At 38.0% G+C, this 14,885-nt stretch overlaps 1 protein-coding gene across 1 annotated transcript; it reads left to right on the top strand.

Annotated features, from left to right (window-relative positions):
- Positions 1–2,012: 2,012 nt before the first annotated feature.
- On the top strand, positions 2,013–2,698 carry LOC112785890 (uncharacterized). Its single transcript, XM_025829310.1, has 2 exons — positions 2,013–2,108; positions 2,366–2,698. The coding sequence occupies exons 1-2, from the start codon at positions 2,013–2,015 to the stop codon at positions 2,696–2,698; spliced, it is 429 nt and encodes a 142-aa protein (XP_025685095.1).
- Positions 2,699–14,885: the final 12,187 nt, after the last annotated feature.

Raw genomic sequence — 14,885 nt, forward strand, 5'->3', positions numbered from 1 at the left:
CCCCAAAATTAGAGGAAAGTCAAGTGAGCTTAATGGATCCTAGTCCATAAGTCCTAGCCACCTCACTAATTAATTTAGTGAAAGACAAGAGTTAAATGGAAATAAATTATCAATCACTTGGACATTAGTAACGCAAGGTCACCAAAGTTACCAACCCAAGCCAAGAACACAAAAATCTACTCTAAAATCCAACCAAGCATTTTATCAAACACTTGGAAGGCATAAAATAAAAGCATAGTAAAATTGCAAGAATATAAAATCTATGGCTATTAAATGCAAGAAAATAATAATAACAACTAGATTAAGCAACAATAAACATAAAACATAAATTGCAATAATTGAAATTAAAAGCAACAAAGTGTCATAAACATAAAGGCAACAAAATAAAGGAAATGACAAGTAAAATTAGAAGAGCAAAGATGTAAGAACAAGAAATAGCAAGAAAACTTAATCAAAACAAGAATTAAAGTCTAAACCTAGGAGAGATCTACCCTAAATCTACCTTAATTCTAGAGAGAAGAGAGAGCTTCTCTCTCTAGAATATGACCTAAACCTAATTGCTCTCCCTTGTTCCTTCTTGAGTTTGGCCTCAAATACTTCATAATTGAGTTGGATTTAGGCCTCCATGAGCTTAGAAATGGTCCTCAATATATTCACTTTAATGAGGTCACGTGCCACTTGTCACGCGTACGCGTAAACTGCAGCCATCCTTATCACCCGTACGCGTCGCCTTGACGAGTTTCTTCTTCATGTGTACACGTCGGTCACGCGTACGTGTCATCTTGAATCGTCCAAATCCTTATTTTCCATGAATCCTCCATCTTGCATGCTTTCCTCTTCACTTTCTTGATCCATTCCTTACCCTTTTAATTCTGAAATCACTGATAAACATATTAAGGCATCGATTGAAATCAAAAGTGAATTAAATTTGACTAATTAAAGGCCTAAAAAGCATGTTTTTAACCTTTAAGCATAATTAGGAGAAATTCATGACACCATGTTATTTTAGTGAATAAATGGGAGAAAAGTTGACAAAATCCACTAAATTCAATACAAAATAAACCATAAAATTGTGGTTTATTAGTGACACTTGTATATCTTGTTTACAGGGAAAACGAGATACCTGTTAAAATAATGCGTTTATAGTATAAACGAGATACAGTAAGATAAATTCTCAACTACTATAAAAGGATGTGCAGCCCTTGGCATTCTCCACACACATTCCATATCATTTTCTCACCTATTTTTCTTTCAAAAAGTAGGCAAAAATATCCAGTAATAGTGGATATGTAGTTGTCTGTGTGCACCCCAATTGTCGTATGAGAAACAGCTACAATGGGGTGATATTTGGGTGTGAGAATCCGTTACTATTTAGCACTCAGCGCGTAAGTTCATTGTCCAAGTTGAAAAATTTGATATTGAGCAACCTTGATGGCATACGGAGAAGAGAGATCAGAAGGGTGGGGTATGGGTTGCTAACACCATTGGGTAATGGAATTTTTCATCTTCGACTATTTTGGCTCCTTGGCGACGAGCATGTGCGACTCATGTTCGACATCCATGGGAGAATCAAAGCGGAACAAGTGATAGAGCTTTCCACCGAGGTTGGTGATATTGGTGGTAGTGGTTCTATGCACTTGACATTTGTGCAGGATGACCCACTTCTCACACCACCACCAATTCATGTTGCCATACCAGTGGAAGACATGGAGGTGGGGGAGGAAGACTCCGATGAAGAGTACATTACGGATAGCAACAATAGTGATTCCTCTGAGGATGATGAGGAGGAGGAGTTTTTACCGGAGACGCCGGCCAAGACAGCGTTGTGATATGTTTTGCCTCTCCCCCACCCAATTCTGCCGCTATCAGATGTTCTAAGTCACTATCATACATTCAATCTGGATGCCATGCATGAGAAATCTCCATTTTTCAACACCTAGAAAGAGGATTACAACCTAGACGGTAGGGTTGAGTTTTGGGTCGGCCACAGATTCAAATGCCGAGATGCAATAATGCAAGGCGTGAAGAACTACAGTATTCACAGAAGTGCTGAGTACCAAGTGGTCGAATCGGACCGATTAAAGTACCATATGCATTGCCATCAAGCGGTAAATGGATGTCCATAGAGTCTTTGTGTTGCACTTCGATAGAACCTTTGATACTTGTGAGTTCAAGTTTAATTGAGGCGTACTTACTCATTCATGATTGCTATATGTTGAGTAGTTTCCAACCATGGATGTTTTATTTTATTAGGGAGGTCCGGAGGGTTGATGGAGCGCATACTTGTCTAGCACCCACCATGTCTCAAGATCATCAGCAGTTGGATAGCAGCCTCATCTACAAGGTCATCCTGCCGTTGATATAGTCTAACCCATCCTTCAGCATCCTTGTTCTGCAAGGTGCAGTTCGGTATAGGTATTACTTCAAAGCCTCCTACAAAAAGGTCTGGATGGTAAAGCCAAAGGTAATTGCACAGATATACGGGGATTGGGAGGAGTCATACAACAAGGTGCCAAAACTGCTGCAGGCATTGCAAAGCTGTTGTCTTGGAACTATTTGTGACCTCAGGGCCGTACCTTACTACGATGGGCAACTTTTGGTCCGCGACTGTAGCATGTTCGACAAAGTGTTTTGGGCTTTCCCATCTTGTGTTGAGACTTTCAAGCATTGCAATAATACAAGACTAAATATCCAATAATATTTACTAGAATAACATGAGTCATGTTACGTAATGTCATAACAAGTTACAAATTCAAAAGATAAGAAACACATAAACAATTTTTACCTCGCAACCATAGGATACATAAAAATCCCTCGGTCAGGTGGACACCATTACAAAAATCTTTGGTATATCGAGGACACCAACAGCAGAGTGCAGTCGGTGATGTCTGTGCTACCTCGGTGTGCTGCAGTGCATAGCGAGTGGTATGTCTAGGAATGCACTGCCGAGCCCCAAGACAATGCACGGCATCGCCTGAAGTCCAGCAGTAGTGGCACCCAACGCAGATTGACAGTTGTTTGACTTGTCTGTCATTAGGTAGCCTCTGATCAGTAACAAGAAGTAACACCTCTGTAACACCCCGTTACCCTAAGCCTTACCACTAGCCATAAAGCAAAGGATAAAAAAGTGTCAAGACAGTTCTAAAACTCATATTATAGTATATATATTCAAGAATTTATATAACTAGAAGCATGATGAAGGAACAAAAACTCAAAATCGCATAAAGCAGAATTACAAAACAGGAAGCGTTCACACACGATAACTAAACACGTAGGCACGAACAGAATAAAACATAAAGGCACAGACACAACATGAGACTTAATATAATAATAGTCAAGATAGATATCTATAAGTATGGTAGTCATAGAGTACTAGTCGTGGCCCGTGGAGTTTAGGCTGACTAGTCATATACAAACATACAGAGTTTCTGAAGGAAAATAGCTTATACAAGTTTTCTCTCATAATACGCCTCTAGGGCAACAGAGTATAATAACAAAAGTGAGAGGACTACAATATAATAACAAAAGTACAAGATAACAATGATCCTCTGCTCCGTCACAATCCGTAAACTCACGAAGGTAGGTTGCGACCTGCATCTGAAAAATAACAACAACATATGGTATGAGAATCGGAGGTTCTCAGTATGGTAACAGTGCCAATATATAAGATGTAAAGTTTTGGGACGCCAAAGGAAATCCTAGAACTTCACACCGATACAGATATTCAAGCTTAACCAAAAATAGATAACCAAAACCATAAGCCATAAACAGGGTTATCTAAACATTGGGGAATTTTCATCTAATACTAATCACACTGCTCTATCCCACAGCCTTCCCCAACCTAACCTCCATGTGTTCCCATCGCCACCGCCTTCCGATCCTCCTCAACGCCAGCAAAACACATTTAATGCAAACAAGTAAAGCACAAATAGTACTCATGTATATCAAGTAAGTAAATTAGCATTTAGACATATTATTCAATTAGGCATAATTCAAGTAATCAAATCAAGCAAGCATGTAAAAGATACATACGATGAATGCCTATCCTATTTGGCTCATGATATCACATGTCAGTTCAAAAGGCCAACCCGACACATCCCCGGGATATCGCCTTTCTGCCTCGACCAGGGTTATAGTGCCCTACTCACTCTTTCTGGTGCCCAACACTTTATCTTGTGCCCCATGAGTTATAGTGCCCGGCACCCTCTTTCGGGTTATAATGTCCAAGTTCACTCTGGCGGCAGAAAGGTTATGTGAGCGGGAGACTTCCTCGACCCCTACGTCGGCACCGCTACCTCAGACTAGCGAGAGACTGCCACAGCCCTTGCCCGAGGTGCATAGCAACTTGCTAAGACAGTGCATGTGACGTGAGTGGGAGACTGCCACAATCCTCACATCTAAACGTAGGCGTGAGACTACCATAGTCCCTATGACGGAGAACAATGCACGTCACAATCACATAATCCATCTCAGATTTCACTACTCACAGCACACTTCCGTTTATACTCATTCCATTAACCATAATCATTCATTTCAAGTTCCAATCTTGTCATCCATCATCAATATTTTAATTTCATCATCAACCCGGCTCCCCACTAGTTCACATAAACCCACCTAACTGACATACCAAGCCTAAGTCACCGTCTTCTAAAACTCGTATATAAATTATCAATTTAGTTCACTAACCCATCTCCACTAGTCTTAGGGCCTAAGTACTATCCACAAGTCTTAGGGAGAAGTTAAAGAAGTTTGGAAAGTTAGAGAACCCTTAAAAGTGAAGAAAAATCAATTTTCAGCAAAACAGGGTGTATGCGTATATATGCCCAATGTATGCGTATGAATACGTGAAATTTTGCTCATCTCACGTACGCATACAAGAGTTTACGTGCGCATAGATGCCAAACATAATGGTATACTCGCGTATGGGGGGTTCGCATACACATACCCGTCCAGACTTGCAAAATTTTTGTAAAGTTGCAGAAATCAGTTTTAAACACCAAACTTTAGACGTTCATAACTTCCTCTATAGAAATCCATTTTCATCAAAATTTATATCAATTTAATGATCTTTATATGAACTTTAATTTAAGACAAATTTCAATCAATTTTGAAAATGAAGGCTCACTAAAAATTGGATTTTACCAAAAATTTAATAGGTTCTCAAAACTTCCAAAATTTACAACTAAACCAAACCAAAACCTACCCAATCCATCACAAAACACTACCACAAATGACACTTTACCATTCTATTTTACTTTCACCACTTCCACACCTAATTCACTCAACCCTTCTGACGAGCGGATTTTCTGTCAGTAAAGAAATGCACAAATAAATTCTCGTTGAAAGTATAGCTTCTAAACCAACAAGAATCCTTTCGTACAAAAGTTTAGTCGTCACAAATAACAAACATCTAGTAAAATTGATAACCGAAGTATTTAAACCTCGGCACGTCTCTCAAGAAATTGCAGGGAGGTGTAATTATTATTGGTTTTGAGATTGTATCTTTTTGGAATTTTTGAAATAAGGAACAAAGAATGTAAATAACAAGGAAGTAAATTAATAATTAAGAAAACTCTTAGCAAGGTATGAAAACTGGACGTCCTATCCTAGTTATCCTTATCAATTGTGATGAGAATTGTTCGTTGTTCTCACTTAGTTAACCCTTACTAAATAAAAGAAAGTCAAGTGGACTAATCAATTTGATTCCTCAAGTCCTAGTCAACTCCTAAGGAAAGACTAGCTTTAGAGGGATCCAAATCAACCAGCAAACTTCAAATATCAATCAACAAAGAAGATTGATAACTCAAGAGTCTCCAATTACTCAACCAAAGCTAAAAATGTAAAAAGCTAAATTAAAATCATAAATATGAAATACCTCAAATTGCATTAAATAAAGAAAATCAAATCTAACATGGAGTTCATAAATCAAAGTAGCAACATAAAGTGATCAATAAAGGGAATAGATAAACTAGAATGCTTAGAATAAATAAAAGTTGAAGAGAAACTAAATTAAAGGAACATTGAACCTGGAATTGAGAAGAAGAAGAAATCCTAATCCTAAAATCTAAGAGAGAGGAGAGAGCCTCTCTCTCTAAAAACTAAATCTAAAACCTAGAAATTGTGAATAATGAGAAATCTGATTGAATGGATGCATTCCACCACTCTGTAGCCTCTAATCTGTGTTTTCTGGGCCGAAAACTGGGTCAAAATAGCCCAGAAATTGCCCCCACCAATTTCTGATACGTCTAGCACTCGGCAAAGTCACGCGTACGTGTCGTCCACACGTACGCGTGGATTGAATTTTCTCTCGGTCACGCATACGCGTGATCCACGGATGCGTGTCGCCTATCTTTGGAGCAGATATGAGAAATTATATGATTTTGCGAAGACCCAGATGTTAGCTTTCCAACGCAACTAAAACCGCCTTATTTGGACCTTTGTAGCTCAAGTTATGATCGATTTAGTACCAAGAGGTCAGGCTGGACAGCTCAGCAATTCCTTCAGTTTCTTGTATTCCTTCCAGTTTTGCATGCTTCCTTTCCATCCTCTAAGCCATTCCTACCTTGTAAACCCTGAAAACACTTAATACACATATCAAGGCATCGAATGGTAATAAAGGATAATAAAAATTGACAGTTTAAAGGCCCAAGAAACATGTTTTCAATTATATCACAGAATAAGGAAAGAATTGTAAAACCATGCCAATTGTATGAATAAGTGAGCAAAGACTTGATAAAAGCCACTCAATTGAGCACAAGATAAACCATAAAATAGTGGTTTATCAATCTCCCCACACTTAAACATTAGCATGTCCTCATGCTAAGCTCAAGAAAAGCTATAAAGCAGTGAAGAGGAATAGTAAAACTTATGAAATGCAACCTATCTATATAAATGCAACTAGATGCAAAAATACTTCCACCTACTTGGTTAAAAGTAAACAAATTCTCCAAGACAAACATAAATCAGATTCCACTAATTCAAATTATACAGTAAAGACATGTAAACTTATAAGAAGACAGCTCATGAAAGCAGGGAACATAGAATCAAGCATTGAACCCTCACTGATAGTGTATATGCACTCAAATCTCTCAAGTGTCTAAGGTTAATTCACTCTACTCTTCTCTAGTCATGCTTTCTAAAACTTTGTTCTTCATCTAACTAATCAACAAATATTTAATGTACCAATGCAAACATCATGAGGTCTTTTCAAGGTTGTAATGGGGCTAACGTAAGGGTGAGGATATATGTATGGCCAAGTGAGCTGAAATATGAATCTTTAATCAACCTAAGCTTTCACCTAACATACACACATACTATATATAACTCTAAAATCATGCCTGGCTATCCAAAATTCCCACTTTTGTATATTTCACATACTCATATACGGAATTTTCCTTAATTTCACCCTATATGCATTGATCTTTTATTAAACTTGACATTGGGGTAATTTTGTCCCCTTATTTATTTATTTATTTTATATTGTAATAATATATATATATATATATATATATATATATATTTTTTTTTTTTTCTTTTTCTTTTTATTTTTCTTTTTCTCTCTTTTTTTGTTGATTAAAAATATAAAAGTAAAAACAAAATATCAATGCCCATGGATTTTTAATTTTTCTGGTCTTACATGAGTAGGTACCCAAATTCCCAATATTTAAATAAAGTAAAAACATAACACATTTCCTATTAACCCATGTTTCCACAATTTCCACACACTTAATTAACAAACAATCTCTATCTTAAGCTAACCAAAGATTCAATTGGGGTAGTTACTTGTTTTTCCACTTAAGGCTAGTGATGTGGTAAAATATAGAACAAATGGGGATTAAATGGCATAAAGTGGCTAACAAAGGTGAATGAAAGGGTAGGCTATTTGGGATAAGTGAGCTAATAATCAAATAATGGCCTCAGTCATATGCATGCATATAAATACACTAAACATTGGACATATAGGATGGAATAAAATATAGATTACAGTCATAGAGAAGAAAAAACACAAGAATAAAATTTTATGGTTAAATAATGTAACCATATAATTAAGCTCAAATCTCATAGGTTGTGTGTTCTAGCTTTAAACCATGTTCCAATTTACAGTCTTCAAACAAATTTAACAAAAAGATTTTAATTTAAATTAGTGAAATACTGTAAAATAGGGTCTTAAAAAGAAACTCATTACTTTAACCAAGTAGTAGCTAAATGCATAAAATCAAACAAACATGCAATTAAACATGCAAATGCAATAACTAATTTAACAAAGAAAATTAAACATTGGTGTTGAGAAGGAAATAACTAACCCACGGAAGTCGGTATCGACCTCCCCACACTTAAAGATTGCACCGTCCTTGGTGCATGCAAAGATGTACAAGTGGACGGGTTGCTCCAACTGATGCCTTTCTCTAAAGATTGTGCGTAGGAACTTTTGTGTCTTTCCCATGTAAACGTCTTCCGGTTCTCTTCCTGGTGGCCATCCTGAAAGAAAAAGGGAAGAAAAGTAACCCAGAAACAAAGATAAGAAAAAAAATAAAGTATGGGTGGGTTGATGCCAAATAACGAAGGTCTCAATTACATGGTAGCTACAACATGCAAGTGAGAAAATAGTAGAAGCAAATGGCATATCAATAGTGCAAAAGTTGCAACAATGGGGGAGAGAGTGTGGGTAATGCAAGATAATATAAATTCATGTCAATGCAAAAAGGGATACAGGTATCATAAAAGATTGGCATTGACAGATAAATAATATCATCCAACAGTGTAAAACAAATCACTAAGCACCAAAAGAAAGCAAGAGAAATGCAACAGTGGAATAAGGACATTTAACACCAATAGAAAAATAATAAACATAGAAAAGAAAATAAAAGCATGCATACAGTTAAAATGCAATGAATGAAAGAATGTAAATGTAATGAGGAAAAAAAATGAGAAGGAAGACGGAGGAGATGAAAGTAGGAAAGGAGGAGGAAAGAATGAGAAAGGAGAGAGAAAAGGAGAAGAATGGAATCTGCAAAGTGACACGTAAGCGTCGCCCACGCGTACGCATGGGTGTGCAAAAGAAGAGGCGACGTGTGGGTGAGCGAGAATCCTAGTGATGCGTAGGCGTCGGTGATGCATACGCGTGACCACTGGTTGTGCTAAACGCACAATACCAGCACCAAGGAAGCACAACTCTCAGCCAAATCACCCATTGACACCGATTTGGCAATCCACGCATATGCGTCGCTGACGCTTACGCGTAGGGTGACTAAAATATGGGTGACGCATACGCGTCACCCACGCGTACGCGTGGGTTGGCTCGTGCGCAAGGCACCCTTCCTGCACTGCTCCCGCATAACATTCTGTAAGGTTTAGTGTCGTATGTGACACGTGCTCATGATTCACGCACACGCGTGGAAGGCGCTTTTCTCCCCTTTTTTTTATGCAGTATGTAGAATACAAAATGCAGATGTTGATGCAGACATTATGAATGAACACTAAGAAAAATAGAATAAAATAAAACTAAGAATAAAACAAAAAAAAATAAGACTAAGACTGAAAAAGAACGATCATACCATGGTGGGTTGTCTCCCACCTAGCACTTTGCTTTTACGTCCTTAAGTTGGACGGTCTCCAGGCTCATTCTGATTCTGTTGGTGGGTTTTCCAAGAGGAAGACCTCTAGCTCTTTATGTTCCTTCATCTTCTCACCATGATAAAGCTTTAGGCGATGTCCATTGACCTTGATGAAATTGGGACTTGAAGGATGGCTCAGGTGGAAGACTCCATATGGCTCTACCTTCTCTACTCTGTAGGGTCCTTCCCATCTGGATCTTAGCTTTCTTGGCATGAGTCTTAGCCTGGAGTTATAAAGGAGAACCAGATCTCCCGCTCTGAACTCTCTTCTCTTAATATGCTTGTCATGCACAGCCTTCACCTTCTCTTTATATAATCTGGCATTGTCATAAGCTTTGAGGCGAAGAATTTCTAGTTCTGCCAGTTGCAGCTTTCTTTCAGTGTTAGCCTTCTCAAAACCCATGTTGCACTCCCTCACAGCCCAGAAGGCCTTGTGTTCCACCTCTATTGGGAGGTGGCAAGCCTTTCAGTACATTAAGCGGAAGGGGCTCATCCCAATGGGTGTCTTGTACGCTGTCCGATATGCCTAGAGCGCATCAACAAGTCTGGCGCTCCAGTACTTCCTATGAGGTTTTACTATCTTCTCCAGAATGCGTTTAATCTCTCTGTTAGACACCTCTGCTTGTCCACTGGTCTGGGGATGATAAGCTGTTGCTACTTTGTGAACTATTCCATGCTTTTTCAGTAGTCCTGCTAATCTCTTGTTATAAAAGTGAGTGCCTTGATCACTCACGATTGCTCGTCGTGATCCAAAGTGACAGATAATATGGTTTCTAACAAAAGAAATAACAGTGTTAACATCATCAGTACGAGTAGGAATTGCTTCTACCTATTTAGAAACATAATCTACGGCTAACAGTATATAAAGGTAACTACTAGAATTTGGAAATGGACCCATGAAGTCAATACCCCAAACATAAAAAATTTCACGAAAAAGCATAATCTGTTGGGGCATCTCATTCCTCTTGGATATATTACCAAACCTCTGACATGAGGGACAAGATTTACAAAAGGCAGCAGCATCTTGAAAAAGAGCAGGCCACTAGAATCCACAGTCTAAAATTTTCCTAGCTGTTCTTTAAGGGCCAAAATGTCCTCCATTCTAAGAAGAGTGGTAGGCCTCTAAAATGGACTGGAATTCTGATTGGGGCATACACCTTCTAATTACCTGGTCAGCACCACACCTCAATAAATATGGATCATCCCATATATAATATTTGGACTTGCTTTTCTGCTTGTCTCTTTGATGCTTAGTAAAATTAGGAGGGAAAGTATGGCTAACTAGATAATTAGCTACAGGTGCATACCAAGGAACTACTTCAGATACTGCATGCAAGCTATCAAATGGAAAAGCATCATTGATAGGAGTGGAGTCCTCCTTAATGTGCTCAAGGCAACTCAAGTGGTCTGCCACTAAATTCTGGGTACCACTCCTATCCTTAATTTCTAAATCAAATTCTTGCAGCAGCAGTATCAAACGTATTAGCCTTGGTTTAGACTCTTTTTTAGCTAATAAATACTTTAGAGCTGCATGGTCTGAGTACACTACCACCTTGGTACCAAGTAAATAGGCTCGGAATTTATCCAGAGCAAAAATAATAGCCAGAAGCTCTTTTTCAGTGGTGGTGTAATTAGACTGAGCAGCGTCTAAGGTCTTAGACGCATAAGCGATTATGAAAGGATCCTTACCTTCACGCTGAGCCAGCGCCACTCCTAATGCATGGTTGGAGGCATCACACATAATCTCAAAAGGCTGGCTCCAGCCTGGTCCTCTCACAATCGGAGCTTGAGTTAGGGCGATCTTTATTTTATCAAATGCTTGCATGCAATCCTCACTGAACTCGAACTCAACATCCTTCTGCAACAATTTGGATAAAGGCAATGCTACCTTCCTGAAGTCCTTAATGAATCTCCGGTAAAAACCTGCATGGCCAAGGAATGAACGGACTTCCCTCACGGAGGAGGGGTAAGATAAACTAGAAATGACATCTACCTTTGCTGGATCTACAGAAATACCAGTATTAGACACAACATGTCCTAGTACAATACCTTGTTTTACCATAAAGTGACATTTTCCAAAATTCAATACAAGATTTGAACTAACACACCTGTCTAATACTCTAGCCAAACTATCCAAGCAAAGGTTAAAGGAATCACCATATACGCTAAAATCATCCATGAAAACTTCCATACAGTTTTCAATAAGATCTGAAAAGATACACATCATGCATCTTTAGAAAGTAGCTGGTGCATTACATAAGCCAAAAGGCATCCTTTTGTATGCATACATTCCAAAAGGACATGTAAAAGTAGTCTTTTCCTGATCTTCAGGAGCTATATGAATTTGAAAATAGCATCTATAACCATCTAAAAAGCAGTAATGGGATTTACCTGACAGGAGATCAAGCATTTGATCAATAAAAGGCAAGGGGTAGTGATCCTTGCGAGTAGCTTGGTTGAGACACCTGTAATCAATGCAAACTCTCCATGAATTCTGCACTCTAATTGTCAGAAGCTCTCCATGCTCATTCTTTACTGTTGTGACTCCGGACTTCTTGGGCACCACTTGTACTGGACTGACCCATTTACTGTCTGAGATGGGGTAAATGATATATGCTCCAAGCAGCCTGGTCACTTCTTTCTTGACAACTTCTAAAATGGTGGGATTCAATCTTTTTGGGGTTTTTGAAATAAGGAACAAGGAATGTAAATAACAAGGAAGTAAATTAATAATTAAGAAAAATCTTAGCAAGGTATGAAAACTGGACGTCCTATCCTAGTTATCCTTATCAATTGTGATGAGAATTATTCATTGCTCCCACTTAGTTAACCCTTACTAAATAAAGGAAAGTCAAGTAGACTAACCAATTTGATTCCTCAAGTCCTAGTCAACTCCTAAGGAAAGACTAGCTTTAGAGGGATCCAAATCAACTAGCAAACTTCAAATATCAATCAACAAAGAAATTTGATAACTCAAGAGTCTCCAATTACTCAAACAAAGCTAAGAATGTAAAAAGCTAAATTAAAATCATAAATATGAAATACCTCAAATTAGATTAAATAAAGAAAATCAAATCTAACATGGAGTTCATAAATCAAAGTAGCAACATAAAGTGATCAATAAAGGGAATAAATAAACTCGAATGCTTAGAATAAATAAAAGTAGAAGAGAAACTAAATTAAAGGAACATTGAACCTGGAATTGAGAAGAAGAAGAATTCCTAATCCTAAAACCTAAGAGGGAGGAGAAAGCCTCTCTCTCTAAAAACTACATCTAAAACCTAAAAATTATGAATAATGAGAAATTTGATTGAATGGATGCATTCCCCACTCTGTAGCCTCTAATCTGTATTTTCTGGGCCAAAAATTGGGTCAAAAATAGCCTAAAAATCGCCCCCAGTGATTTCTGATACGTCCAGCACGCAGCAAAGTCACGCATATGCGTTGTCCACGCGTACGCGTGGATTGAATTTTCTCTAGGTCACGCGTACGCATGATCCATGCGTGCGAATCGCCTATCTTTGGGGTAGCTATGGAAAATTATATATCGTTGCAAAGCCCGGATGTTAGCTTTCCAACGCAACTGGAACCGCCTCATTTGGACCTCTATAGCTCAAGTTATGATCGATTTTGTACCAAGAGGTTAGGCTGGATAGCTCAGCAATTCCTTCAGTTTCTTGTATTCCTTCTAGTTTTGCAAGCTTCCTTTCCATCCTCTAAGCCATTCCTGCCCTATAAACCCTGAAAACACTTAACACACATATCAAGGCATCGAATGGTAATAAAGGATAATAAAAATTGACAGTTTAAAGGTCCCTTCATCAATTTACAACATCATCACATCACGATCATTATATCACAAGTATCATCCACACAATCAATACTGATTTCATCATCTACATTCATTACCCAACCTCAATAATTCTCATCATAATTCATGAAAATCATCATACATCATCAATCCAATAAATTTCAATAACCAATTCAATCCAATAAAAAGATCCACTAGCCTAAGTTTCCAAAAATGTTACATATTACATAAAAGAAATCAAAACCATACTTTGACCGATTTCCATGCAACTCAAAATACCAAGCAAAGCCATCAAGCTCAAAACCACCATGCATCACTCCAACAAACTCCAAAACTCAATCTAACATCATACAACATATCACATAAAACCTAGGGTTCACAAAAACAACTAAATACAAAGGTTTAGTGAAACCTTACCTTATCCACAAAATTAGAGGTAAAACCCAACAATATTCCAATACTAGATCACCCTTAAACAACCAAAATTACAAAACTTACTCAAAAACCAAACCCAAAAATGCAAAATTATTAGGGCTGGAAAATGGAGCTTATTTTTTATTTCTAATTAACAAAGGTTAGCTAAAAACTAAGAGCTCGACAAGAGCTTCCTGTGCTCGCAAACGGCTCATCAATCGGAGTACCGTAGCTTAAGTTATGGTCACCGAAAGGTGGTTGTGAATAGTGACCAAACCCTCAGCTCTCCTCTGTTCTCAATCAGCGCCTCTTTCTTTGTCTTAGGGCAAAAATGAGCTGAAAACTCATTAAGCATACATATATATGTTGGGCCTTGGACCCGATTTGGGTTCGATTCAACCCATTAGTGTTTAAGGCCCGTTTGGCCCACTTTGGGCCAAAACCTTTAAGATTAGCGCCCCGTTTTTTATTCTAAATTATTTTTGTCCTTTCATAATAATAAATTCAATTTTCAACATCTTATTTTTCTCAATATACGGTATTGGACATTCTAGAGCCGGTACTGCCGGTCTTAAGTGCCAACGCGTTTTTATAAAAACTTTATGCAAAAGATACATTTTCCCACTCAAAAAATCTATTGAATTCAAATTTCACCTTTTATTTTCAAATTAAGATGTCTAATTTTTCTAACCGATTCTGGGCCGTTAAAATTATTATTTTATTAAAGCGATTTTATGTGAGAACTCTGGTTCTTACAACCTCGATATTGTTGGGTGTCTCTAGGTCATCGGTTAGTGCCATATGGCGAATATGGTCCTTCAGCCATTGGTGCACGAATTGTGAATCACACTTTTCACAACGCGTACCACTAACCAGCAAGTGCACTGGGTCGTCCAAGTAATACCTTACGTGAGTAAGGGTCGAATTCCACGGAGATTGTTGGTTTGAAGCAATCTATGGTTATTTTGTAAATCTTAGTCAGTAGAGCATAAATTAAAAGTTACTTGTTGTACAGTAATGGAGAATATGTTGGAGTTTTGGAGATG

The sequence above is a fragment of the Arachis hypogaea genome, chromosome 20 (assembly GCF_003086295.3).
Source record: "Arachis hypogaea cultivar Tifrunner chromosome 20, arahy.Tifrunner.gnm2.J5K5, whole genome shotgun sequence".
Lineage (NCBI taxonomy): Eukaryota > Viridiplantae > Streptophyta > Magnoliopsida > Fabales > Fabaceae > Arachis > Arachis hypogaea.

What these genes read in the sequence shown, in the direction of transcription:
- LOC112785890 (XM_025829310.1), top strand. Translation starts at nt 2,013, where the DNA reads ATGCAAGGCGTGAAGAACTACAGTATTCACAGAAGTGCTGAGTACCAA. An exon ending in ATATGCATTGCCATCAAGCG is followed by an intron (nt 2,109 to 2,365) that starts GTAAATGGATGT and finishes CCGTTGATATAG; the next exon opens with TCTAACCCATCCTTCAGCAT.